Genomic DNA, 26,818 nt, shown 5'->3' on the forward strand with positions numbered 1-26,818 from the left:
GATATGCACGCCTGACTCGCAGATTATACCGGATATTTATAACTCAATCTCTTATGATTTGCAGTAACTAAAAACACTGTAAGAGTAGAAATGACTGTCAGACCTTTTTATTTTTACCCTCCAAAGTCCCAGCCCCCACCATCCTGCTGCTATCTCAACGGCACCCTCAGTGGGTCCTGATCAGCATCACCACAAACTCATCAGGAGTGAATCGAATTATTTCTGCCTGTCACTAGCCGCTAATCCTTTGCTAAATTCTGTGTTTACTACTTTGAAAATATATTCGAGCTGCATTGCATTCCAGATACTGCAAGAACTGATTTAGCAGTGTAGGAAATTACATTAAAAAGAAAATAACTTTATCCTCCAGCTTTTTATTTTTTTAATTTAGTGTAAGTAATCAACAATCCCAATGCATGGACTGATAAAAAGTTATGACATTTTTGACGTCCGCCAAACGTAAATAGGTGATATAGGAATTCAACATGTACCACTTTGTCTATCCTAATTTTGAACAGTTGCACTCTTAACTAGAGCAGCCAGCACCAAAATAGTCCAATGGTGGCTGTTGCGTTTTAACCCTCCGCCTACACCCTGCGCCCAACACTGTTGCCAGTTTTACGTGTTTGGAAAATTACTTATCGGTCTCAATACTAAGGAACAGCTGGTGGTCAGCAGCGATTTGGCAACACTGCCTCAACGTCACCGGACTATTTTGGTGCGGTCTGCTCTAGTACGATAGTTCTTTTGACACCACCACGTTCATCCAACGGCCAAAACAATACCATAGAGTGGTAACAGAATTTTACCACAGAAATGTGCTTGATGCCAGACGCAGTTGAGGCAACACAGTTTATAGATTAGGTTATCTGTCATGTCATAACTTGCAGTTGCACAACATTAGCCGCAGTTCTCTCTGGTGCACACGATTCGGCTCTTTATCATTCTCACTTAACGTCTATCTTTGTTGTTTATTTCAATATTTCTATAAAACTTGAAATGAGAGATAGGTACAGTAGTACATCATGTAGTAATGCAATGCTGCAAACCCGATCTCAAAAGGTCCACCTTTAAAAAAAGGCGCTGGTTTACCGTTTTAAAAAGCTAAAGTGTAATGTATATAACTTAATATTCTTTTCTTGGCTAAAGTTTGGGAGGTTAAGTTTGTTAATGTACGTAACGTAAGTATTGATTAAGATGTGCATCTTTTAAAGGGTTTTCTATTTGAGATGAATTCCACGCCCACAAACAGGACGTAAAAAGGTTGATCCAGTACATAATGATTTTTACGTAAATATTGTTTTTGGAGTAAATATCCGAACTGTTCACATCCGGTTATTTGACTAACAGTTGGATAGACGCTCTTAAAACTACGAGTATTTACGGAATTTTGTAGGACAACTGGAGGAATCATTGTAGCATATTTTTTGTCTCAGTTATTCTAAATGATTATCGTGTACTTCATCCTTAAATTAACCCTAAACAAAAATAGTCTAATGGAGACAGATGTGGTGATCGCGGTGGCCTCTCTAGGCCTCTAGGGTCTTCTGCCTACCGATCCACAGTTGTGGAAAAAAGTGATCAATATTCTCTTACATACACGCCACAAGTTTTGGAGCTCCGTCCTCTTGTAACCAGATGATCTAAAAATTAGTCCATATACATATATAAATGAATGTTTGTCTGTATGTCCTTTATAGAATCGTAAACTATTTGATCGATCATTATAGAAAATGCACGTGTATGCATTTTTCCACGGAGAAAGTTTATATGCTATACCCATTGATGTACGATAATTCGCCACCAGGCGGCAGTGTAAAAGACAAAAGTTTTCAATGGCTGCAGACTGTAAACTGCAATTACGAGACAGTTACGTATATTATATAGCCAAACACTATTTGAAGTTGCTAAATTAGTATGTATATTTATTTGCCTTTAAGGTAAATTTCTGGTTGAACTTAAAGCTTGAGTGTTAGACCGCATTTTTTCTCCCTACTGTTGTTCTAGAAATTCGCAGCCTCTTGAGAAAGTAGCCATTAAATAAATTTCACTCCTCGTGATCGTCCGTTCTTTCCCCAACCAACCATCATGAGAAGCGGTGTTCGTTCACGTTGATCAAGCGACATAGTTGGAAAATTACAGGTCACAAGTTGGACAACACTACTACAACAAGAAAACTCGAATACTATGAGCAGACTGGCCATTGTAAAGTCCAAAGGTGGCCCTAGAGATAAGAACTTTCCATTGTAACTGATACCAGGTTCTCCCCTTTATCAATATATTAGGACTTAATTGTTACCTGATGAGGAACTTCATAATGTACTTTTGTATGAAAGGCATAATGCAGAATTAAGTTTATAGCAATGTTTTCTTTTATTTATCAGTGTAGATTTAAGACATGAATAATTAAAATTCACGAAAATAAATCATTTCACATAAGTTTACATTAAATCAAAATTCTTCTCGTCCAGTTACATTGAATGATTGTTCATTTACCCCAAGTACCTGAAGTAAATTATCTAGGCATGCGCTTAGACAGAAAGCTTGCATGGAAATCCCACATTTGGACAAAGAGACAACAGCTAAATGTATAAAAAAATAAAATGAATTGGCTACTCGGATCTAAATCAAAACGCAGTTTGAAGAACAAGATACTACTATTATATAAAACTATCCTAAAACCTGTGTGGACATATGGTGTGCAGTTATGGGACACAGCAAGTAACTCAAATCTGGAGATACTTCAACGGTATCAATCAAAATTGTTAAGAAAAATTGCAAAAGCGCCATGGTGTGTATCCAATAAAACGTTACATCAAGATTTGAACATCCCAACAGTCAAAGAAGAAACTGCCAAATTCAGTCGCAAATCTTTTAAGATTAGATCATCCAAACCACCTTGCGGTAAATCTACTTGATAATTATTATAAAAATGTGTACAGACCAGCGAACAGCTATTCTAGATCTACCTTTTAGGTTCTTGAATCAATTATGTTAGTGTTAACAATGGTTAACATCTAACTCAATTTTAATTGTTAATGTTGTTTCCGTACACAATATTTACTTATCGTTCTTCTCAGATGGAACAGATTGTAAATAAATAAAATGTTGTTAAAAAACTTCTGTATGAGTCAGCTTCTTGATATAGATATAGGTTATGTTACGTGCGAACGCAGCAGGTGCCTCCTAGATCGGAATATTCCCTCTCGCTGCCTTTATCCGATCGCGTAGCGGCGATACATAAACCACTGCATTGCACTAGTGTACAGTTAATCATGGTTGGGCACAGTATTTGCTCGCAGCCTTACAACGCATTAACAATGGACGGGTGGACTGTACAGTGTACAGTAACGCGATAGTGCTGTACCAGTACAGTGTGTGAGTGCGAGGATTATCTGCGCGGTCTTTATTTAGCCGCGAAACAGAAGCCCTACACTGTCGTTGAGCAGCGGTCACTTGGATTCTGTTCAGTGACCTGTTCTGTTACATCCCTGCGTGTATCTCCTCACGTTGGGATTAGTTTAGTCGTAAGCTTGGTTAGAAATTGTTAATGGTGTTATTAATAAATAATAATAGTCGAGCGTCAGCTGTCAGCTGTTTTCATAGTGAATGTGCGAAGAATAAAGTCTTCAAATTACTTTTCCTATCGCATATAACAATAAAATACAATGTGCTCTACAAGAAAAAAAAGGGATTTGACAGCCATATTGGAAAATGGCGGCAGTTTTGATAAGTTTGAAATAGATATTTTTATGCTTCTCTATAAAAACAAGGAAGATCCTCCAATTTAAAGTTTGTTAGATTTACGAGTATAGTTTCCAAGATAAAATTATTGTGGCCAATTGATTTTAAAATACACCCTTTACACTGTTGATTGAAATGAATAAGTAAAGTGCTTAATTTAGGAACAAACACTCCAATAATTAACAAATTTTGTTTTTCCTGTTCAATGAACACATCATCAGACGCATATAACTGAAATAAAAGTAAAGTAATATTTCAGAGTGATTAGCTTCAACAATGCTGAGCAAAATTCTATGTTTGGACATGCAACACCATAGAACTAATTCGTGTCCATGTAGAAATGAAGTTTAATGCAAAGTTTCAAGTCTACAAATTAAATCTTTTTCAAAATATCTAGCCTCATGATGCATTTACATGTTTTAAGTTGGGTTTCATATCTGTATTTAAATAATAAAAATCTGCACACCAAGTCACCATAAAATGATGGTGGATGTGCCAGGATAATAAAGCTACATGTGTTAATAATGTAACATGAACATGCTGAGTTAGTTTACAAATTTATTTATTATGCTATTTTGTCATTGTCATCATGGTACCCCTAAGACCCATGTGAAAGTATTTGATAACATTCAGCTAAATCTCATGGAGTGACATGCTACACAATCGAACACAGAGTTCCTCATATAGAAATGTTTAATTTCAACTCTATTGTCAATTTGTTTTCGAGATATCATGAATAGACAGACTGATAGAGAGATGGACTGAAAAAAAGTGTTCCAACCCCTAGACTTTGCTAATGCTCAACCAGTGACTATGTCGCATGATTTTTACTATGGTATTTTAATATTTTAACTCATGTAATTATCAACATGTATTTCTGTGCAGCTTGCTGGGTTGGCGATATGCATAACTGGAGTGGTAGCAGCGCGCACAAAGGGGGCAACGTTCGACAATGTGGTACAAGAGCAACTTACAACCCCTGCGGTGGTCTTCGCCATCGTGGGGGCGTGTGTCTTCATCTTCGCCTTCTTCGGCTGTTGTGGTGCTCTTCGTGAGAGCCACTGCATGATCGTTACGGTGAGCTGGAAACTCAAACAGAGAACTTTTGTGGTGTCCCTCAGGGCTCAGTCCTGGCATCCCTTCTGTTTATATTATTCATTAAAAAGTTCCAAACATGATTTATATGTAAATCTTATCTTATTTTATGGATTCATGAAATTTACCAAAATACCATTGGTTGAAGCATTATATCATTATTATTATAATTGAGAATATTACTCATGGTGAACAAATAGAGAAGTATAATGATTGTTTACTTAAAGAATAAGACATAGATTTCCACACTTACAAATATTACTTTGTAAATATTGAAAAAATTTTAAGATTTATAGATATGACATTTCTATAACTATAATAAATTATGTTATATCTGTGTAGCACCTCTTATATTATTACTCTTATTAAGTGAGTATAGTTTAGCTTGTGTGAATTTCTAATTATCACACCTGGCATCAAAAGGGTTAAACAATGTCAATACCTTTCTGTAACTATAGTAAATTGTGTTAACCCTTACTGTGGTGCATCTCTTATATTATTACTCTTATTAAGTTTAGCTTGTGTGATTGTCTAATTATCAGACCTGGCACCAAGAGGGTTAAACACCATTAAAAAAATGTGTTTTAACTTGGTTCACTAATGTTTCGAAGTACTGTAATCAATGTGTTAACCAAATTCAATGAATTTTAATAACAATTTATTGATTTGTCATTCATTTCTGTATATTCACTAAGTTGTAAAAGTATAAAAAATAATAAATATTGAGGTCAGGAAACAAGCAGCAGAAGACTGCAAGTGTTCACTTGTATTTGTCAAAATATGATAGATTATCTGTAACCACTACAATCTGCCTGTATAAAAAATCCAGTGTATAATTGTATCATCCACATACTGTATATACTGACACATATTTTGCTGCAGTATGCTGTGCTGTTGTTGACGTTGTTCCTTCTGCAAGTGGCCGTGGCTGTCCTAGCGTACACATTCCGTAGCCAGACTAATAGTGTTGTTTCTAACGCCATAACGAAGGCCTACGACGACTACAACTTACCTGACTCAAAGACAAAAGAATGGATCGACAAGATGCAGCAAGAGGTTGGTAAAGCCATATTTTTATTATTTGGTGTTATTGTTTTGTTGAACTTCAATTGTAAAGGATGCAAATTTTATTGTCGTTGATTAATAAAAACTTGAAATGTGGACTGTCATTACAAAATTGAAATGACATGGGGGATGCGAATAGAATAGAATAGAATATATTTTATTGCGTTGACAATATACGAGGGTGTGTTAGAAAAATAATGAGACTGATTTCATACTAACCAAAGTTTTTATTATTTTCAAACAACAATGTTATCCCCTTCAAAGTAGTTTCCTTGGGCAGCTATTACATCGTGCGGAGTCGTCGTTCCCACTCTTGGTAGCAGCGCTGGAAGGTCTTTCAATTGGTATGGCTTTTAACTGGTCGGTCACAGTCCTTTTGAATGTTCTCCAGAGTTCCAAAATGACGTCCTTTTAGGACATGTTTCAATTTCGTGGAGAGAGGAAAAAGTCACAAGGACTTAAAATCAGGTGAATAGGGGGGTTGAGGAACAACAGTAATGCGTTTTGAGTTCAAAAATTCACAGATGGAAATGGCCGTGTGACATGGAGCATTGTCATGATGAAGCATCCACTTGTCTGCAATTTCCGGTCTCACACGGATCACTCTTTTCCCTCAAATTTTCAAGGACACTTTTATAAAACACTTGGTTTGACAGTTTGTCCTGGTTGGAACAAATTCTTTGTGTACGATACCTTTCCTGTCAAAAAAACAAATTAGCATGGTCCTTGATCTTTGATTTGCTCATGTCGGACATTTCTTCGGCCGAGGAGATGACGAAGTGTGCCATTCTTTACTTTGCCGCTTTGTTTCAGGATCGTACTCAAATATCCAGGATTCATCACCAGTGATCCACACAAATTGAAGAATTCTTGGTCATTAGCAATCCTCTCAAGAAGAATCAACGCACACATTTTTTCGATTGTCCTTCTGTTTCAGTCTGTGTGAGATTTTTCGGCACCAATTTTGGCACAAACCTTTCGCATGTTCAAATCATCTGTCACAATTTGATTGCACGTGTGAAAGTGTTTAAATTTTAGCTTGTTCACTGATCATCTTATTGTTAAACGACGGTCTGATCTCACAAGCGCCCTCACACGATCCATGTTTTCGTCGTTCTTGAAGTCAAAGGTCTCCCTGAGCGAGGTTCATCTTCAACGTGTTCTCGGCCTTCCAAAAATGATTTGTGCCAGCGGAAAAACTTGTGCTCTCGATAAGCACTGTTTTCCCATAGACCTGTTTCAACTTTTCAAAAGTCACACACTCGCGGATTCACCAAGTTTAGCACAAAACTTTATTGCACAACGTTGCTCTAAATTTCGATGCTCCATTTCTGTGACGCACAATTAAAACACAACTTTACTAATGGCGCTGTCAAAACTAATGTGTTAACTGTACGGAGTTGTAACTCGGACTGAGGAAAGTGGAAGGGATAAAATAAACAGGTTTAGCGTCAGCCGGTAGACACAACGTTGCCAGATCTCCCGCAGTGTTACCAATCTCATTACTTTTCTAACACACCTCGTATATTACATTGTATTTGCAATAGTCAATAATACCAATTTTTTACGGTATTTATCTTAAAAACTAAATCCATTTCACTCGACTTTCCATACAGTTGCACGCAGGCACACATTCATACACATACAAAATCATAATTCGTGGGATCAACCCCAGGAATTGCAACACTGCCGCGAATATCAATCCCAAGTGTGCTCCATAAACTCGACAATTGAGTAAAAAGCACAAGACAACCAGGTAGTGTTTTAATTGGGTTTTAAATTTTTTTTGGATTTGTTTCTAAATTTAGTGTTTCAGGGATATTGTTAATGAATGGTTGGGGGGTCCGGGGGGGGGGGGGGCGAGCGTGAGAAGGGAGGCGTTCAAATGCTGCTTGTTCTATGCTGTCGGGCTCGAAAGCGCCTCCCGAGCTCTTGTCTCGTATTTGTGTATATCACTGCCCTGCGTCAATATACACTGAAATCGACAGTAAAAATGAAGTCACTAAAATATACAAGCTGGGTAGAGTTAGCAAGTTGAGCTCCCTGAAGGCACTTCGACATGACTCTCTGTTGTTCAATTTTGCGATGATTCGAACAGCTTTTTTTCTGCAGTCTGAATACTCTTTCCAAGTTTGATATGGCACAAACTGCCCCCACAGAGAAATTCCGTACGACAGGTATGGAAATATTAATCCATAGTAAGCCATCATTAAGGACATCAGACGTACAAAACTTTGATAAATTTGCGAAGGACAAAAATTCCAGTTGCCAATTTAGCACATACACTTTCAATGTGAACTTTCCAGGTTAACCCTTTATTCTAGGTGTATTCCTAGAAATTTAGCAGAATCAGTTTCATTCCAGAAACAATGTTATCCATCATTATACTGTTGGGGTTTCATAAGTATTCAACCCACGTAAACAGAAGTTGATGTAATTTGTCTTTTCATGATTAGTTTTGAGATTATTTACCAGAAAATTTTGAATGCAGGAGTTAAGATCAATGAAGGTTTGAATCTCCAATGTAGTTAGAGAAGTCAGCCCGGAAACTGAGAGTCGTGTCATCTGCGTATTGAATGATTTTTCCCATATAAGGCTGACGCATGGATATTATTCACATAAATCAAGAAAAGGACAGGACCCAAGATTGATCCCTGTGGGACTCCTTGGTATATTCTAATAGTACTTGATACTGCATTCTGGACCTGAACACATTGACTTCTACTGCACAAGTATGAGTGGAGCCACTGGTGTGCTGTCCCTCGTACACCACAGCCAGCCTTCCAGCTTGTGTAGCAATATACCATGATTAACAGTATCAAACGAGCTTTTGAGAGATCAAGAAAGACACTGAGCGTTCTTTGGTAGTGTCTCAAAGCCTTCCACAATAAAGTCTACAAGTTGTGTGATTGCTCCAAAAGTTTGATCTTCCTGGTCTGAAACCAAATTGTAGATCAGACAAAATTTTGTGTTTGTCAAGAAAATTAAGAAAGTCGGTCCAGGAACAGTTTTTTTTTCAAAAATTTTGCTAAAAACAGGTAAAATTGAAATTGGTCGATAGTTATCCGCTAACTTTGGATCGCCTTTCCTTTTTTGAAAACAGGTACGACTTTTGCCAATTGGAGTGCGGATTGGGAATGTGCCAGATTTCGAAAGAAACATTTATGATTTTTGTCAATGGGCTTAAATATGTGCTGATAACATTGTTTTATAAGCCACATTGATATGCCATTTATGTCATTGGAAGTTTTAGCTGAAAAACTTCTTACAATACGTCCCACTTCGTCCTCACACACAGGGAGCCAGAACCATAGATGAAGCTGGGGTAAGGGGTATGTGTGGTGACTGTAATCCAGTTCCAAATTCATGGTCAGCATCAAGAGAACCAGCCACTGAGGGAGAAAAATTTATTAAATTCCAAAGCTATTGCATTTGGATCGGTTAATTTTTATTCCCATCAGCATCAAGCTGAATGGATTTTGAAGATGCTTTATTTGTTGAGTTTTTTATAATGTTCCAAGCTGTCTTAGAAAAGGTTAGATGACTGTTTTTGTTTATTGTTTATTTCGTATGAATTTTGCAGCAGTTATTACTTTTTTATAAAATTCTTTTGTAATTTCTATAGAAGGATTTGAATCTATAATCATTAGTGTTCCTGAATATTTCATTATAGAATTTTTAATTTTATTTCTAGAAATCAGAATTCACCAGTGTTATCCAAGAATTCTTCTGAACTTTACATTTTTGTTTTTATTTTTCCTAAGGGGACAGCAAACATTTAAGTGGAACATGAAAACAACTGTTGAAGGAGTCGAATATTGTGTCTGCAGAAGTAAAAGAATCCTAAAAAAATTCCCAATTTTCATCTGCCAGACATTTATTTAAAAGATTTATATTATGTGGATGGACATTTCTCCTTAAAATAATGTTGTGGGATTCTTGGCTCACTGAACATCCACGGATCACCACCCTCCTGTTGCGTAATGGTCGGATATAGCAGTGTTCAGCACTGACACAGAACTATTGAGTACGTTTAGTTATGACATTATCAATGGCAGTGCTTGATGTCGCTGTCACACGAGTTGGCGAGTTCACAGACCAGCTAAGACTAAAAGATTTGAGCAAGTCTCTAAAGGGAGAGAGCTGTTGAGTTTGCTTATCATTCATATTCAAAACATTAATATTGATATCCCCCATTATAACAAAAATATTTAAAATTATTGAGGAGATAGTTTAGAAGCCGCTCAAGTCTCTCGAAAAAAAACACCAAATTTTCCATTTGGTGATCTGTACAAACCAACTACAGCAATTCTCCCGAATAGAACTCAAGCAGACCTCAACTCCAGCCATCTCAAAATCTAATTCAATTCCTACCATTAAACCTCAGTGGCTCAGACTTGATTCGATCTCGAACTAAAAATTGTTACTCCACCTCCCTTATAAAATTGACGCTGAAAGGATTGGGCCAGATCAAAGTTAATAATTTTGAAAAAAATTTATTGTTTCGTTTGTAAATCCGTGTTCCGAAACTATGAAGATGTCTTGTTTAAGTTCCTCACATAGAAGAGAAAGTTCATCTAACTTATTTGTTGCAGTTTGAGCATTTTGGTGGACTATGCTGAACGTAGAAATTTGTTAACAAAGTTTTATGTCTGTGTTTTACTTTTTGGAAGAGGTTTAAGTTCTGTGTTGCAACTCTGGGGGTGGAACCTGTGTCCCTAAAAAATCATCTGTACAAGTTTTGTTGTCAAGTTTTGTTATAGTTTGTGGTAAACACTGGCACTGGACTGTCTCTTTCCTCATGTGACACTGCAGCACTTCTGATGTAGTTGAGGTGGGTGAACTCTGCATTTCCCTCCAGGTATAATCAGTGATCCCTTGACAGCATCCACGTATGTCTCATGGGGAAGTGTAATTAGTTCACTCTCAGTAGCTTGTGGAATGACGTAACCTCGTATATTTTTGGATATATGATTCTTAATTCCAAGACAAATTTGGTTTGAGAGTGTTTAATTTTACCGCTTGCATTAAAGTGCAGGCCATGTTTGGTATGATCATGCAAGGTATATTTAGCTATTTGGAACAATGACAAAGTTGAGGTTATCAAGTTTTGAGACTGCTTATGTAATTCGATTCAGTTTGATATTGGATCTTTTAATAGCCATCATTGGTGTTGAACCCCAACTTATCAATCTATGTGGAATTCCAGGTATAACTACATTGGTTTTATGGGCTACTTTTTTTTATTAAATCAAACCCGAAAATCTAAATCTGGTGTTCTATTGTTGAAATTGTTTGTTCCTGCTAAGACAATAACATAATCCCCATTCTGGTAGGATTCTGTTAGTTCTTCAATATTTTCAATTACATCATTAAAATTTGCATTGTTAGGTTTGATTATTGAAGTAACCACAAACATTCTTACCAAGCCGGTCCCTGATGTGTTCACCACAGCCTCTCCCATGACTATCTGCCAGAATAAGGATTTTATTTTTGTTTATTGTTCCAGACTCCATTGAAGGTCTCGTTGTCACATGCATATTTTGTTTAACGGTATGTGTAGAGCAGTATGACGTTGGTTTTTACTTTTTGTTTTTTTTTGTTATTGCGAAGATATAATACATGCAGTCCTATGACATAAAAAAATCATTAGACTGTACATAAAAGATTTTCTACAAGCCAGTGATTTCGTTTTTTAATTGGAGTTTACTAAAAGTAGAATTTAAATGGAAAGAATTGCTTGTCAAGGACATTCAGTGTTAAGGGATATCAATTTGACATTTACCCCTAGTATTGCACTCAGTGGTGTAACTAGGAGAGGGTATGAGAAGGATAGACCCCCTCCTAAAGCTCGAAAAGTTTTAAAAATATACGTTTAACAGCAATATAAATTGTTTGAAGTACAGCAGTTAAATGTTTTACCGTAAATTAGGTCTTTCTAACTTATGTATATTTATATTAAGTTTCTATTTTGATGATATTCATCTACTTTCAAACAGTAAATTTGGTTTCCAAAAAAGATTATCAACAACAGCAGCAGCTCTTCTAAATACAGTGGATAAATCAATTAAAGTGTCTTGAGTAATGCTTTTGATTGCGTACCATGATGTCTTAATCAATAAATTAAAACTTTATGGTGTTGAAAATAAATACATAGATATAATTACATCATACCTGACTGGTAGGAAGCAGTGTGTTTTAGTTAAAGGACAGTCATCATCATTATTAAATGTTAATAGGGAGTTCCTCAGGGAACCATTCTTGGACCTTTCTTTTTTACTGTTACAATCAATGATTTGCCACAAAATTTAAATAAACAACCAATTATATATGCTGGTGATGTAACCCTAGTGACTTCTCATATTAACCTAGTGAATCTTGAGGAAACTATGGAAGGTGCAAAACATCTCGCCATCAAATAAACTTTTTTGGAATACAGAAAAACCCAACAAATTTGTTTAAGCTTGAGCCAAGTTAATGAGCTTAAGACAGTAAAATTGTTAAGTTTTAATGTTGACAACAAGCTGAATTTGCAGGCTCATATAAACAGCATTATTAAAAGGCTGAATAGAGTGAACTATTTAATCTGGAAACTCAAAGATATTCTTGAAATTAGCTATCTAAGAATAACATATTTCAGTTTGTTTCAATCACATATTGCATACGGGTTGGTGACCAAATTGGTGACAAATGAAATCTTATTGTTACAAAAAAAGATCATTAGGACTTGGAGCAGAGCTGGCCCCCTCCCCCCCCACCCCGAGAACATTGCCATCCACTGTTTGCTAGATGAGAATTCTCACTATTTAAAATCTTTATATATATCTCATACTGCTTTATAAAAATATAATTTAACCACCAGCCAGAATATACACAATTATAACACTCGTAACAAAGAAAAAATAGATGTTCCCAGTCACAGTCGCAGTAAAACAGCAAATTCTGTACAAATAAATTCAATTAGATTTTACAACAAACTTCCTCTTTCAGCAAGATTCCTTAAAAAAAAGATTTATAATAGTTGTGTATGATTGATTAGTAGAGAATCCTTTTTATTCAATTCCAAGAGTTTCAGGATAGAAACATATAAATATGACATGAATATGATGTATCATAGATATGTGAGCAGTTTAAAGTTGTTACTTTATTGACAACGCCTATTTCAACATGTAAATGTGATCAATGGCAATAAAGTATTTGATTTTATTTGATATTTATTCCAGGATAAGATTCATTCCACCTCCCCTCCCCAAAGCCAAGACCTAGGTACACCACTGACTGTAATGATGTGTTTCTTTTTTTTAAATTTTCTTTGTTTGTAAATAGTGTTATTTGTATATCTAAATTTACAACTTTAAAATTTTTTTAAAGAGAGGTTGCAATGTTCGACATGTTTCACTCCACACATACAGTATTTCTGATCATTGTTTCTTTTTTTTTTTTTTTTTTTGTATTTTGTAATACTCTTTGAACACGTGATGGGTGGTTCCCAGATTGCTAAAGCCTATCATAGGATGTATGCAATTGAAACAACCCAAATAAGCATACCCAAAAATGTTAAATAATTTATTTAGTTTGGATATCAAATAATTGATTTTGCTATTATTTTTATAACAGAATCTTGTCAATGTGAGCAAAAGATATGTCAAAATTTTTATTTTCTTAAAAAACAAAGACCAGTCCCTTATCAACCCAAAGGGTATATATTTTTGAGTAGTACTTAGTTTGAGGGCTGTCTCCACTAAAAATTTATTTCGGAGTAAATTTTCTCAAAAATCTATATAAGATGATTTTATGACATATTTATTTGTTCAAACATAATCTAAATGGTTACAAGTTTTCTATCCCTCCTCAATTTTTGACACCTATCAGTGGCGTAACCAGGACTTATCTTTGGGGGGGGGGGGGGGGGAGGAGATGAATCAAATTGAAGAGCACACCACACCAGAGGTCATGGAAATAATATAAATGAAAATAAATTAGATAAAACAGGAAAATAAATTATCCTTATTCAAAAGAAAAATTTTAACTGCTGTTAAATTTGTTGGTAATCTAGTTAAAGAGGCATTCATATTGTCTCATCAGGTTCACAATTGAGACAAGACAAGATGAGACAATAAGAACACTTGTTCACCTACCTAGATTACATATGATTTTACAGTCTCAGTGTCTCTAATTTCGAAACAGTGCAAAAATTTGCTTTGAGCTTCTTTGTCCACCGACTTTTATTGGATCTCTTCAGACAAACATGACTCTAGATTCTAGGAGTCAAATCTGAAACAGTCAGGTTCCAAACGCTGCACTAAGAGGAAGATGAACTGGAGCCACACGTAACAACCATTCCCACCACAGCTACGCTTGAAGTTTGTTTTTGTAAAGTTTCTCTTTGTAATTTGTGGGAACAAACTCAGATTCAATTCCATTCAATTCTTTGGCTTGGCGCAATTGTAAACTTTTGAAAAAAAAATTATGTCCAGTATTTCTAGTTTTTTATTCTGTAATTTAATATTATGTATTTATTTTTTATTATGAACTGATGTCATCTAAATAAAAGACAAAGAAATAATACTATCATATACAATTTATTAAAAGTAAAAATACATTTTTATAAAATTACAGTTATTTTAATAAAAATGATTATAATAGCAATTAAAATAATAAAACATTAATAATTTATTAATAACACAAACACAGTTTTTTGAAAAAATTAAAATATTAAATACAGAATAATAATCAAAATTTCAACTGTGTCATAAATTTAACATCGTTTTAAATGGTCAACATGCGTATATTTAGTTGTTTATTATTTATTTAGAGATTAATGTATACTGTTCATGGTACAATACTAAAACACGTGTATGGCAAAAAATTATTTTAAAAAATGTTTTATTTATTATATTATTATCAATATAAATCTTTATTATATAAAGATAACCCTGTAATGTGAAATTAATAACATAAAAAATAGTGTTATTGTTTTAGTGTCTAGTTTTGTAAGTAATAAAAGAAAATCATAAATATAATCACTGTTCAATTTCAGCTGCAATGCTGTGGCTCCTCTGAAAACACGAAGCCTTGGGGATCTTCTACACCAGACTCATGCTACCCTAACAAAGACAGGTCCAAGACAATATACGGACAGGGTTGTATCCCAACACTGGTCAATGTGGTGGAGGCAGTGCTATCGCTCATCGGCGAGGTTGCTATCATTGTAGGAGTTGTACAGGTCAGTACACGACAGATTCTATTTACTACAACAATTACATGTCCAAGACAATATATAGTCAACGATGTATCCCAACACTGGTCAATGTGGTGGAGGCAGTGCTATCGCTCATCGGCGAGGTTGCTATCATTGTAGGAGTTGTACAGGTCAGTACACGAGAGATTCTTGTTACTACAACAATTACATGTCCAAGACAATAAACAGTCAAGGATGTATCCCAACACTGGTCAATGTAGTGGAGGCAGTGCTATCGCTCATTGGCGAGGTTGCTATCATTGTAGGAGTTGTACAGGTCAGTACACGAGAGATTCTTGTTACTACAACAATTACATGTCCAAGACAATAAACAGTCAAGGATGTATCCCAACACTGGTCAATGTAGTGGAGGCAGTGCTATCGCTCATTGGCGAGGTTGCTATCATTGTAGGAGTTGTACAGGTCAGTACACGAGAGATTCTTGTTACTACAACAATTACATGTCCAAGACAATAAACAGTCAAGGATGTATCCCAACACTGGTCAATGTAGTGGAGGCAGTGCTATCGCTCATCGGCGAGGTTGCTATCATTGTAGGAGTTGTACAGGTCAGTACACGAGAGATTCTTGTTACTACAACAATTACATGTCCAAGACAATATACAGTCAAGGATGTATCCCAACACTGGTCAATGTAGTGGAGGCAGTGCTATCGCTCATCGGCGAGGTTGCTATCATTGTAGAAGTTGTACAGGTCAGTACACCACAGATTCTATTTACTACAACAAGTACATGTCCAAGACAATATATAGTCAAGGATGTATCCCAACACTGGTCAATGTAGTGGAGGCAGTGCTATCGCTCATCGGCGAGGTTGCTATCATTGTAGAAGTTGTACAGGTCAGTACACCACAGATTCTATTTACTACAACAATTACATGTCCAAGACAATATATAGTCAACGATGTATCCCAACACTGGTCAATGTGGTGGAGGCAGTGCTATCGCTCATCGGCGAGGTTGCTATCATTGTAGGAGTTGTACAGGTCAGTACACCACAGATTCTATTTACTACAACAATTACATGTCCAAGACAATATATAGTCAACGATGTATCCCAACACTGGTCAATGTGGTGGAGGCAGTGCTATCGCTCATCGGCGAGGTTGCTATCATTGTAGGAGTTGTACAGGTCAGTACACCACAGATTCTATTTACTACAACAATTACATGTCCAAGACAATATATAGTCAACGATGTATCCCAACACTGGTCAATGTGGTGGAGGCAGTGCTATCGCTCATCGGCGAGGTTGCTATCATTGTAGGAGTTGTACAGGTCAGTACACGACAGATTCTTGTTACAATTACATGTCTAAGACAATACAGTCAAGGTTGTATCCCAACACTGGTCAATGTGGTAGAGGCAGTGCTATCGCTCATCGGCGAGGTTGCTATCATTGTAGGAGTTGTACAGGTCAGTACACGACAGATTCTTGTTACAATTACATGTCTAAGACAATACAGTCAAGGTTGTATCCCAACACTGGTCAATGTAGTGGAGGCAGTGCTATCGCTCATCGGCGATTTTTGATGAATCATTGAGAATTGATTTCCATGCTGCACACTCTAGGAAAAGCTTTTGGTCTTGCAACAAGATAAGTTGGTGAATCATTCATTCAATTGTATCTCATATAGTTTTCATTTTCTACACTTCTACCAAAATCGTTATCAAAACAACTCAACGTATTTTATAATGTGTAGTTTCAACATGTCTATTTTATTAAGTCACAATGATATTTATAGAGATTGCTTTGTATATGAAAATCAACAAGGAGATTTACAAATTGAAGTTCAATATCGTTCAATCTATCTCACAGTTGCTTATAAATACTGATCAAACATTAAGAACTATTGTTTTCATATAACCAAAGATTCTCCGGGAGGGTTCACTTCTGGCTGGAAACTTGAAAATATAATAGAAATTTATGTTGCATGAGTGTGAACATGCTTATTGGACATGTATGCACACGCATAAGTAAGTTTGACTGTGAACAATTCTGTCCTTCTAGAGATACCATATTATTATTATAAATTTCTTCATTCAGTATTATTGTAAGTGAATAATTTTAACACGCACTATAATAAATTTTTGAAAGTCAGAATGAACGTAACGTAAAATAAAAAATGACTACAAGTACTATGAGCCAATTTTGCTGATGATCATTTTGATTTTATAATAAAAATGTTAAATCATGTAAGCATTGATTCAATGACTGATGTTAGTAAGGTTTAATAGAATATTACATAGTTGAAGATTTTATTCTTGTATTTTTGGCTATTGAGTTTTACAATATTTCTTACTTTAAAGGGGACGAAAAATCCAACTCTTTTTTAGTTTTCCCAGGATTGTTATTGGTTATTTAACAAAAAATCTAAAAAATTCAAACATTTAAAAAAAAATACTAAATTATAACAAAATACGAAAGTCAATAAAGTCATTTATTCATCATTCAACAATTTACAAAATTTTAATAGATTTTGTCAGAACAGTACATACAGTTATCACTTAGGCCTATTTAACCTATGTTAAAATTGCATGAAAGGTACTCATTTAAATTATAAAATGGGTTTTTGAGTAACAAGCGTCTTAAATTGGTAACAAATTTTGCAAATGGCATTCCCCTTAATGACACAGGTAACTTATTAAAAATTGTAATGCCAAGTGAAGAGTAATAGCTCGCAGTTTTGGTAAGCCTATCGAACCAGATCAAGTTTATCCACATTCCTAGTCTCATATTGGTGTATATCACCTCTTGATACTATCATACTGAAAAGCTGTTGGGAAGTTACATAGTTTTAATTTTTATTTATATACTCATATTAAAACAGTAAGTTGTGTTACCAATGTACTGTAATATAAATATTCTTTTTAATCTGCAGGTATTTTTCTACTAACATCTTAATATTGAAAAATAAATAAAATTAAGTACAACCTTGGAAACATCAAAATAGTTTTAAATTTAAATGTAGTTATCTATACTGTGTTATGTTTCTATAAAATGTTATTTGAAGGTAAGAAACTTCTAAAATAATAATACTGTATCACAAAGGTCTATAGTGATTTTAAGGTTACCAAAGCAGTAAATATGTGTCATTAAATTGGGATTCAAATGTAAAATAAATTCTTTGCTTGTGCAGGTCGTCGGCATTGTGTTTGCACTGTGTCTGGCCAACAGCATACGCCGCGCTGAGATGCGTGGTTACGCCTAGTCTCTCCTCCTACGCTGAGAGGCGCACAAACAATTATTATTTTATGCATCCTGTTATAACTTTTAAATGTAGCTAATAATGAGCCTTCTAACACACATTGAAGCGTTGTGTGAGTGAGCGAGATAGAATTTTATTAGTTGTTCTCTTCATTATATTAGCAAGTCTTTCATATGGTTTCTACATAAGTACCTCAGAGACTGAAAAGTGCTTTAAGTGTCTTGCCATTTTCAAATTTGGCAATTTTATGTTAAATATAGGAATTTGTTTTACCAAAAAAGAATTTTTAAGTATGATTCTTTCCTAATGTTTATTTTTATGCATTAATTTCAATAATTTAGTTGAAAAAGAAAAATTTTGTACATATTTTAATTTACAAACATTATTCCATTATGTTTATTTATTGAAAACATTACATTCTTTATTATTTTGAGCCATCAGTTTGGCTGTTACTTAAAGATAAAGAGTTTTGTAACCATTTTTGAACTTATGGGAAGAATAAATTTTATTACGATTGTTGAATTTGTTTGCATTATTAAATCTTTATCCCTTTCAAGAGCATTGCTTAGACTGTAGCTTGTAAGAATTATAATGAATTTTGGTTATTTAACGTTGTCTTAGATAACAACTGATTTCTTGCAAAATATTATAATTATTATTTATATAGTGCTCAATGTAATGTGAAACACACCGGATATATTTTAACTTTATTTCACTTTTTTATTTATACTGTAAACAGATATTAAGCTTATTTATATGAAGAAGACTTCACAGTTACAAGAAAATTCATAATGTTTAAAACCATTTTACTTTGGAATCTTTATTGAAAAGAATGATCTTTTGTCCATATATTCAAACGTAGGCCCTAGGATAACCGAGAACTGTCATTATCAAGATTTGATTAACTTTAAATATATTTATCACGGAACATTTTTTACACTTTTATATACAGTCTATTCAAGATTATATAAATTATGAAGGAAACAGGATTTTTCCGGACATTTGCCATCGTTCAGTGAAACAAGAAAACAGTAACACTACGTTTCGAGATCTGCAATCTGATCTCTTCTTCAGGTAAAGAACTAACCTAATACATAATTAAAAACTAGGTTAAAATAAACAAATCTTACTGAAGCGTTGTGGCACGCCCAAGTCAGGAATCACAACCTACATGTTGTTATAGGTTAGCCAATTGGTTCAAATAACAAAACATGACCCCAATAAAAATCACTTCTTGTATACAAGTCAGATATTGAGACCTACAATCCCCCTCCCCCCCCCAAAAGAAAAAAAAAAATAGGTGTGGTATAAAATCTGTAGATTCCGATCTCTGTTTTTTTGCACAGCTGAAAATCATTTCAGTTATAATTTTGCTTGATTTTAACATATCAAATTGCTGCTAAAACAAGAATTTTAGAGTAAAATGGGAAATAGAGTGCTGTATAATATAAAAATACATGCATTATATAATTTTTAAATACTTACAATAGAATTTTGCAACAATAATTTGTTACCAACATTACAGGAAAATATATACCATGGTTTATGAATGAATAGTTGTGAGTTAATAGAAGTGGAACTAGCTTTTTACATTCTTATGAGTAAAAAGCTAGTTCCACACTACAAGTTCGCTATGATATAACCACCAGTGGACTACATTTTCTAGTATGAAAGAGGACCGTAACCAGGTGGATCATGCCACAAAGCTTTCCTAACATCCTCTAAATCCAAGGCAGGAGTCTGCCACACCATGTGTTGCGTAAAAGGTTTTGCTAAGGTTGCATGTAAAATTTCAAATCGATACAGCTCGTTTTATTCTCTAGATCTCCTGTGGACAGACAGACATGCAAATTACCATAACGAAAAAAGGTTTACATCCCTTGGCAGATAAAAGAGAAATTGTGGCAATCTACTGAATTATAGGCATTAATGACGCTTAGTAAAATGGTCAAAAGATTGTTCATGTACCATCATAGAACTTATTTTTTGTTTATGTAGAAATAAAGTGTCATTCAAAATTCAAAGTGTAGGCTACATATTAAATCTTTCTTGGCATATCTTGCCACATGATACATTCACATATTTGTTCAGTAAGTTAGGTTTTACAGCAGTATTCTGGTATAAAACCAGAAAATAAAGTTCCTTTTATCTAACAAGGGTACTACAATGTAAGAGTGCACTGATGTCAAATATTGTCACCAACATTGACTCCAGAATATTATATTTTGTTTACTCTATGAATAAAAGTGTCACTTGTCCAAATCTTCTATGATTGTGCAAATTTTGATTATACATTAATTTATTCAGCCATTTTCTGGTTTGCACCATGGTTATCCATAAGACCAATGTAAAAATATTTACTAACACTCAGCCAAATCCCATGTAGTGACATGTACCATTATCAAACTCGGTGTTAGTCATGTAAATGAAGCTTTATGCAAAATTTAAGTCTATAGATTAGTTCGTTTTCGAGATATTGCGTAGACAGACATACAGAAATGACCTTTTTCCAGCCCTACAAATGATAGGCTTCGCTAAAGCTCAGCAAATTACCTGAACATAGTTTAAGCATTGAAATATGTTCATATTTTCATCAATCTAAATAAACTAAACATATATGAATAGGACTTAAAAAATAACAATAACACTGACTGAAAATCTCTACTTTGAAGAGAGTAAGCAGATTTTAATATGTTGACTTACAAAAACCCATTGAAAATTCATTGTTTTTTATTTCTAGAAATTTGGAGTATCACAACTTATTATCTTGAAATGTTGAAAATTTCAAAAATAAAACTTCTGCATTAAAAAGGAAACGAATTAGATGTATCTAACTATCGCCCGGTAGCTTACCTGTTTTGAAAAAGTAATGTACATTCAACTTGTTAAATATTCAGAAAATAATAATGTACTTGGTAAGAGCAACATGGCTTCAGATCAAACCACTCTGTAATATTGGCAGCTATAACATATATTGATTCCATTATTAATTCTGTTGACTGGGGCAATAAAGTAATTGGAATATTTATGGACCTGAGTAAAGCATTTGACGGTGTATCCCATCATAAGTTAATAAAATAACTCGAAGGACTAGGGATTATCGGAACTTTACTCAAGTAGTTTAAATCATATCTAACCAATAGAAAACAGTTTACAGAAATTATGCATATAGACAATCATAACCAACTGAACTCAACAAAATCACAGTTGAGAACAATTATGTAAGTTCTTCCCAACAACATATTATCATGTTATGTATATAAAGTGAGCCAAATGTGAGGATCTTTTAAAGAATTTCATAAGCTTTCCTTATTATGGAGGCCTGTTAATGTTTTAAGACACCTGTTTTGTTTGATAAAAATTTGTTGAAGATTAGTAATGTATGTTCTGCAACAAGTCCATATTGTACAGGGGATTTGGGAAGCCAGGCTATTTTTCTGTCTGTAAGCTGCTAAAAGAAACTAGTTGTTTTTACCGAAAAGTGGCTGGTGTTATGTTTTTTTGCTGAAACTGTCCACATGCCGAGTCCTGAGTTAATATAATACCAGGTGTCTTAAAAATCCCATCACCCCCCACATATTAACATTTTTTATGAATAGAGATGGAGTGATTTACTTTAGGAGTTGTTTAAATGACCAACTAAGGAATTTTTGACGTAGAAAAATTTGTGACTCCACCCTCCCAATGGGGTATTTTGAGGTAAGTCAAAATTTTCAATTAGGAACCTTATTTTAAACGTATTATAAAAAGATTAAGACCGCTTTGACGCAATAACTGGACTGAATGTGTTTCACATACTAACTAGTAAACAATAACAGATGACATGGCAAAACCAGCTATTGGTATTCTCAGTATTCCTAATGGGCTTCGATCAGACAAAACAAAACCTAATAAATGCTATGTTAATCATCGTTGTTGATGTTTGTTCATTCTTGTAATAACTTGTTTTATGATTTTGTGTCCTAAGTTCTCAACATAACTAGCCAGCGAATGTTTTATCTGTAATGCAATAAATTTAAATGTAATTTAAACTGTGGGTGTTTTATAACAAATTCAAAATTAAATTGGCCACTAAATTTGATAGAGTGACATTAGAGAAATCTAGTTTGCACCATTATTCTTCTTTTTATAATACCTTTAAAATAAGGCATAATTTACTAGGGACTCCTATTTGAGAATGTTGACTTACTCCCAAAATACTCCATTTTGGGGGGAGGGGAGTCAAAAATTCTCATATGTCAAAATAACTTCTCAGTTGGCCATATAAACAACCACTAGAGTAAATCACTCCATCTCTATTAATAAAGAGTAAATGGGAGGTGGAAGGGACTTTAAGTCTCCCGGCATAGATGAATTATTACTAAGCCATTAACAGCAGATATAAACTCTTCGTTTAAATTAAACTTATTTTACTTCTTCTACATGATCAGTTGTGTGTCATGATCACCAAAACTTGAAAAAAATACAGTCATTCACTTCCAGGCCATTGTCAAGCCAACTCTTAACTTTTGATCATAAGTGATCACAGTCTTAACTCTCAACAAACGGAAATGTTTGCACTCATATCTGGATACATTCCGAGAGGCCACTACGTTAAGGAAACTCGTAGAATGGGTGGCGTTGCAATCTATGTAAATAATAACTTAGATGATAATACTATAAATATTCCAGTAACCAAGTTATGTGAGGGACATATTAAATTTGGAGATGGCACTGATAAATATCAAACTTAGCGACTCTCCCTTCAACGTTATGGGTACATATTATTATTTATTTATTTTATTATTATTATTTATTTATTTATTTGTCACATAGGTTTACAATATAATGTTGCAATGCAACTGTACATATATAATAAGTCTTTTTTTAGTATCTAACAAAAAACTTATACTATTACAGAATTTTGACAACTTACCATAACAGTGATCGTTAAAATAATAAAATACAGTTTTATACTATGAAATCAGGACAAAAGTCTGAAATTTTATAAGGACAGGCTTCAATAAGCAGTTATTCAAGTCGCTTTTTTACACTCTGGAATTCTTTTCTAAAGTCAGAATTATTGACCATTATCCTCCAACTTGGATGAAACACTTCACATCACGGCCTTAGATTTATTATTAACTCAACATATTGTACAATCGTAGAAAATAAAATGAATTATTACAGATGGTTGTTTTGAATACACAGCTTAAACAATGAAAAACATATTCAGAGAGTACTAACATGATTGCCACAGAAAACAGGATTAAAATTTGTCTCCTTTTTACGTCTTCTCATGTATCTTGCAGATTGCACTTGGTTGCATGAGAGGCAACACTGCATGGCCCAAAAGTAGTAAAACTATGTGTATTCTATTGTGCAACTAAACGTAAGTTAACTCTGTTTTCTGTGGTTTTATTGATTGTTAGCTGAAGGCAGTGTAAACCTGAAAGTATATATCACGTAGCACTCTATGATATAACGCAGCTATGGTGGGAAGGGTTGATTCAATGCAAATGTTTTAGTTTATCTCCAGTTCTACATCTTCTTACGTGCAGCATCTGATTTGTCAAGTCTACAACATCAGATTTCAGATGTTGCACGTAAGAGAAAGGTGAACTGGAGCTAAACTCAACATTCGCATTGAATCAACCCTTCCCACCATAGCTGCGTTATGTGTAGAAGACTCGGTTCCTCCACCGTGCTTTGAGATTGTCACCATGGTGCACTTAATTGTACACCTGATGAGACAATGAAAACAGCCCTTCACCTAGATTGCACCACTTTTTGCAGTCTGGGTGTCTCTGATGTTGAAACGATGTGGGAGGTTTTGTTTTGAGCTTGTCTTTGTCACTGACTGTTTTTTGGATCCATTCAGATGAACGTTAATTCAGATTTCAGGAGTCAAGTCCGCAACAGCATCAGATTTTAGATGCTGCACGTAAGAGGAAGGTGAGCTGGAGCTAAACTCAACATTCGCACCGTATGATATGTTCAACTACTTTAAATTGTGGTATCACACAGTGCGGTATGTTTGTTTTCTTCAAATTATGGCCTTGGAAGAACTGGTGACAAATTGGTGGTATTGCTAGATCAGACTCTAAAAGCCATGGCATCCAACAGCTGTGCATTAGTTGAGTAAAGTTTACTTTTGATGCTCATGAAATGAAATAAAAAACATTTTTATTCATAATTGATATACATGTACAAAGAATGGCATCAACTGATGGAACAACTACTCTATTACAAGAATGTAATTCTTATAGTAAAATGAAAATTATCATTAACAATTGTTACTATTTTAAGTAAAGTCTTGGTGGAAAAATTCACCAATTGAATATAAAGGTTTATTTAAAGAGTATTTTTTAAGATTATTTTAAAATTTGTTAATATTTTTGAAATATTTTAAAATAGTTGGAAGGGCATTATGACATTCTCAATGTATGTTGGTTTTTTCAAAGGACTTTAAGCTATGAGACAGTATTAAATAATTATTTCTATTTCTTGGGAAATATTGGTGAAAATCCCCTACCACTGAGACAGTGTTTGGAGTTTCAACAGTGTAAAAAATGCATTGATAAATATAATTACTGCAAACAGAAATTATGCCTAGTTCTTTAAAATTATCCTTTGCGGATTCTTGCCAATTCAATTTCAGCATGATGCGGATTACATGTTTCTGCAGTATTAGTAAAAGTCTGACCGTGTTAGTTTGTGAGGTTCCTCCATAGATACTTAATCCGAAAGATAAATGTGAATGAATGTGGGCAAAGTAAACTAGTTTTAATGACTGAAGTTTACAACATTTTGATAACTAGTAAAGTGGGAATAAACTTGATAAGATTATGTTTGCCACATGATCAATATAATAATTCCAGCTTAGTTTGTTATCAATGTTCAATCCGAGAAATTTGGTGTTCTCAACAATTTTATATATATATATATATGCCGTTGAATTGCAATTTTGGTAAAATCGAGTTGGAATTAGGTTTTATATTGAAGCAAGTAAAATTGGTTTTAGAAAAAATTTTAAAATAGTTGATGATCAGAGAATTTTTTTCCTGATGCATGTCATGTTATCGATTGTGGATGTTTCAATCTCATTATTAGCTTTTCCGCTAACAAGAAGATTGGCATCACAGGCATATAGACAAATTGTGTTTTTTTGTTACATCAGAAATAAAGCTTGGTAATCCTTTTATGTAACAAAGAAATAATAGAGGACCCAAAATAGAACCTTGAGGTACACCACGTTTAATTGGTGGTGGCAGAGAGACAGGTATCCACACCACCACAATGCAAAAAATGGGGTACTATTCAACCTTTCAGCATATTGCCTAAGGCTCTCTAAGCGAAACCTTCCTAGATGAGGATAAAACCTTACAACCACCTGCCAGCAATCCTTCACTCCAAAAGAGGCCAGGGAATTAAAGATGGCTGTACATCGATGGCTCCTGGACCTACCTTACTACTGAACAGCAGAGGTCTTACAAATGTGTGTTTTAAAACTGTGCACTATTTTGAATATCAATCTATACTTAACTGAATCCTATTTTTGTGGCACTCTTTATAAACTTAAAGTTTGTAAATGAAGACATTCTCATTCTTATTCATTCTCATGAGTACTTTTTCAGATACAATACACCCATTATTAATTACGTCACTGGCGTTTTGGCTAAAAACAAGGATGTAATTCTAGTAACTATTGTACACAAAGTATGATAGTTAAATCTTCTTAGTCATTAACGTTTTGAGAAATAGCTTTCAGTTATGTGCTAGTTGCATTGTACTACCAGAACAGAGGTAATCTTTTGCTTTTAAGTCTCTAAAAAATAAAAAATACTATTTATGAACATACAAAATCTCCTTTGAAAATGAAGAACATAGCGTGTTTGTTAAATGTTTCACATATGCTTTGAATTTTATTTTTGGGTACACCTATAACATTGTTCGTCGCCAATTTGCCCTCTTCTGCTTTTTTATTTATGTGTTTGTTTGTTCTAAAAGAATACTGTTCTGTTTTGCTATAACTTTGAGTTCAAATAAAATGCAAAGTGTGAAGCATGTACTCTCGTGGTATCTGATGAGTGCAAAATGATAATAGGAAGGTAAGACTTGACATAAGCAGCGACATCTCGATCAGGTTTGTGTTGGCAGTCATTTTGTTATGTATACCAGAGAGATCAACACTCTTGTCACTTACACTGAGTTTAAGCCAAGTCTCAGAACAGAGAATCGCCCCTATAAGTGTTTGATACTTTTTATTTGGATGCCTCGTGTTTTACTCAAGATGTGAAGAGTGGGAGACGTAATTGCAGCTGCACGTTTCTTGTTATATTTGGCCTAACCAAAGAGCGTCAACAACATAGCCTACTGGATAAGACCGTCGCTATGAGCAAGAACCAGATACATTGGTAGTGCACTTTTAGCAGATCTGAACAATGACGATACTGATCCACTG

At 34.5% G+C, this 26,818-nt stretch overlaps 1 protein-coding gene across 1 annotated transcript in view; it reads left to right on the plus strand.

Annotated features, from left to right (window-relative positions):
* The window catches only part of LOC124367951 (CD63 antigen-like), a 63,930-nt gene extending 45,033 nt beyond the window's left edge, over positions 1–18,897 (plus strand). Inside the window, exons 2-5 of the mRNA XM_046825182.1 lie at positions 4,630–4,821; positions 5,722–5,895; positions 14,945–15,130; positions 18,307–18,897. Of these exons, the coding sequence (XP_046681138.1) occupies positions 4,630–4,821; positions 5,722–5,895; positions 14,945–15,130; positions 18,307–18,378 (624 nt within the window). The 3' untranslated portion in view covers positions 18,379–18,897. The remainder of the gene's footprint in view (positions 1–4,629; positions 4,822–5,721; positions 5,896–14,944; positions 15,131–18,306) is intronic.
* Positions 18,898–26,818: the final 7,921 nt, after the last annotated feature.

Source organism: Homalodisca vitripennis, chromosome 8 (assembly GCF_021130785.1).
Source record: "Homalodisca vitripennis isolate AUS2020 chromosome 8, UT_GWSS_2.1, whole genome shotgun sequence".
In the NCBI taxonomy this organism is placed as follows: Eukaryota; Metazoa; Arthropoda; class Insecta; order Hemiptera; family Cicadellidae; genus Homalodisca; species Homalodisca vitripennis.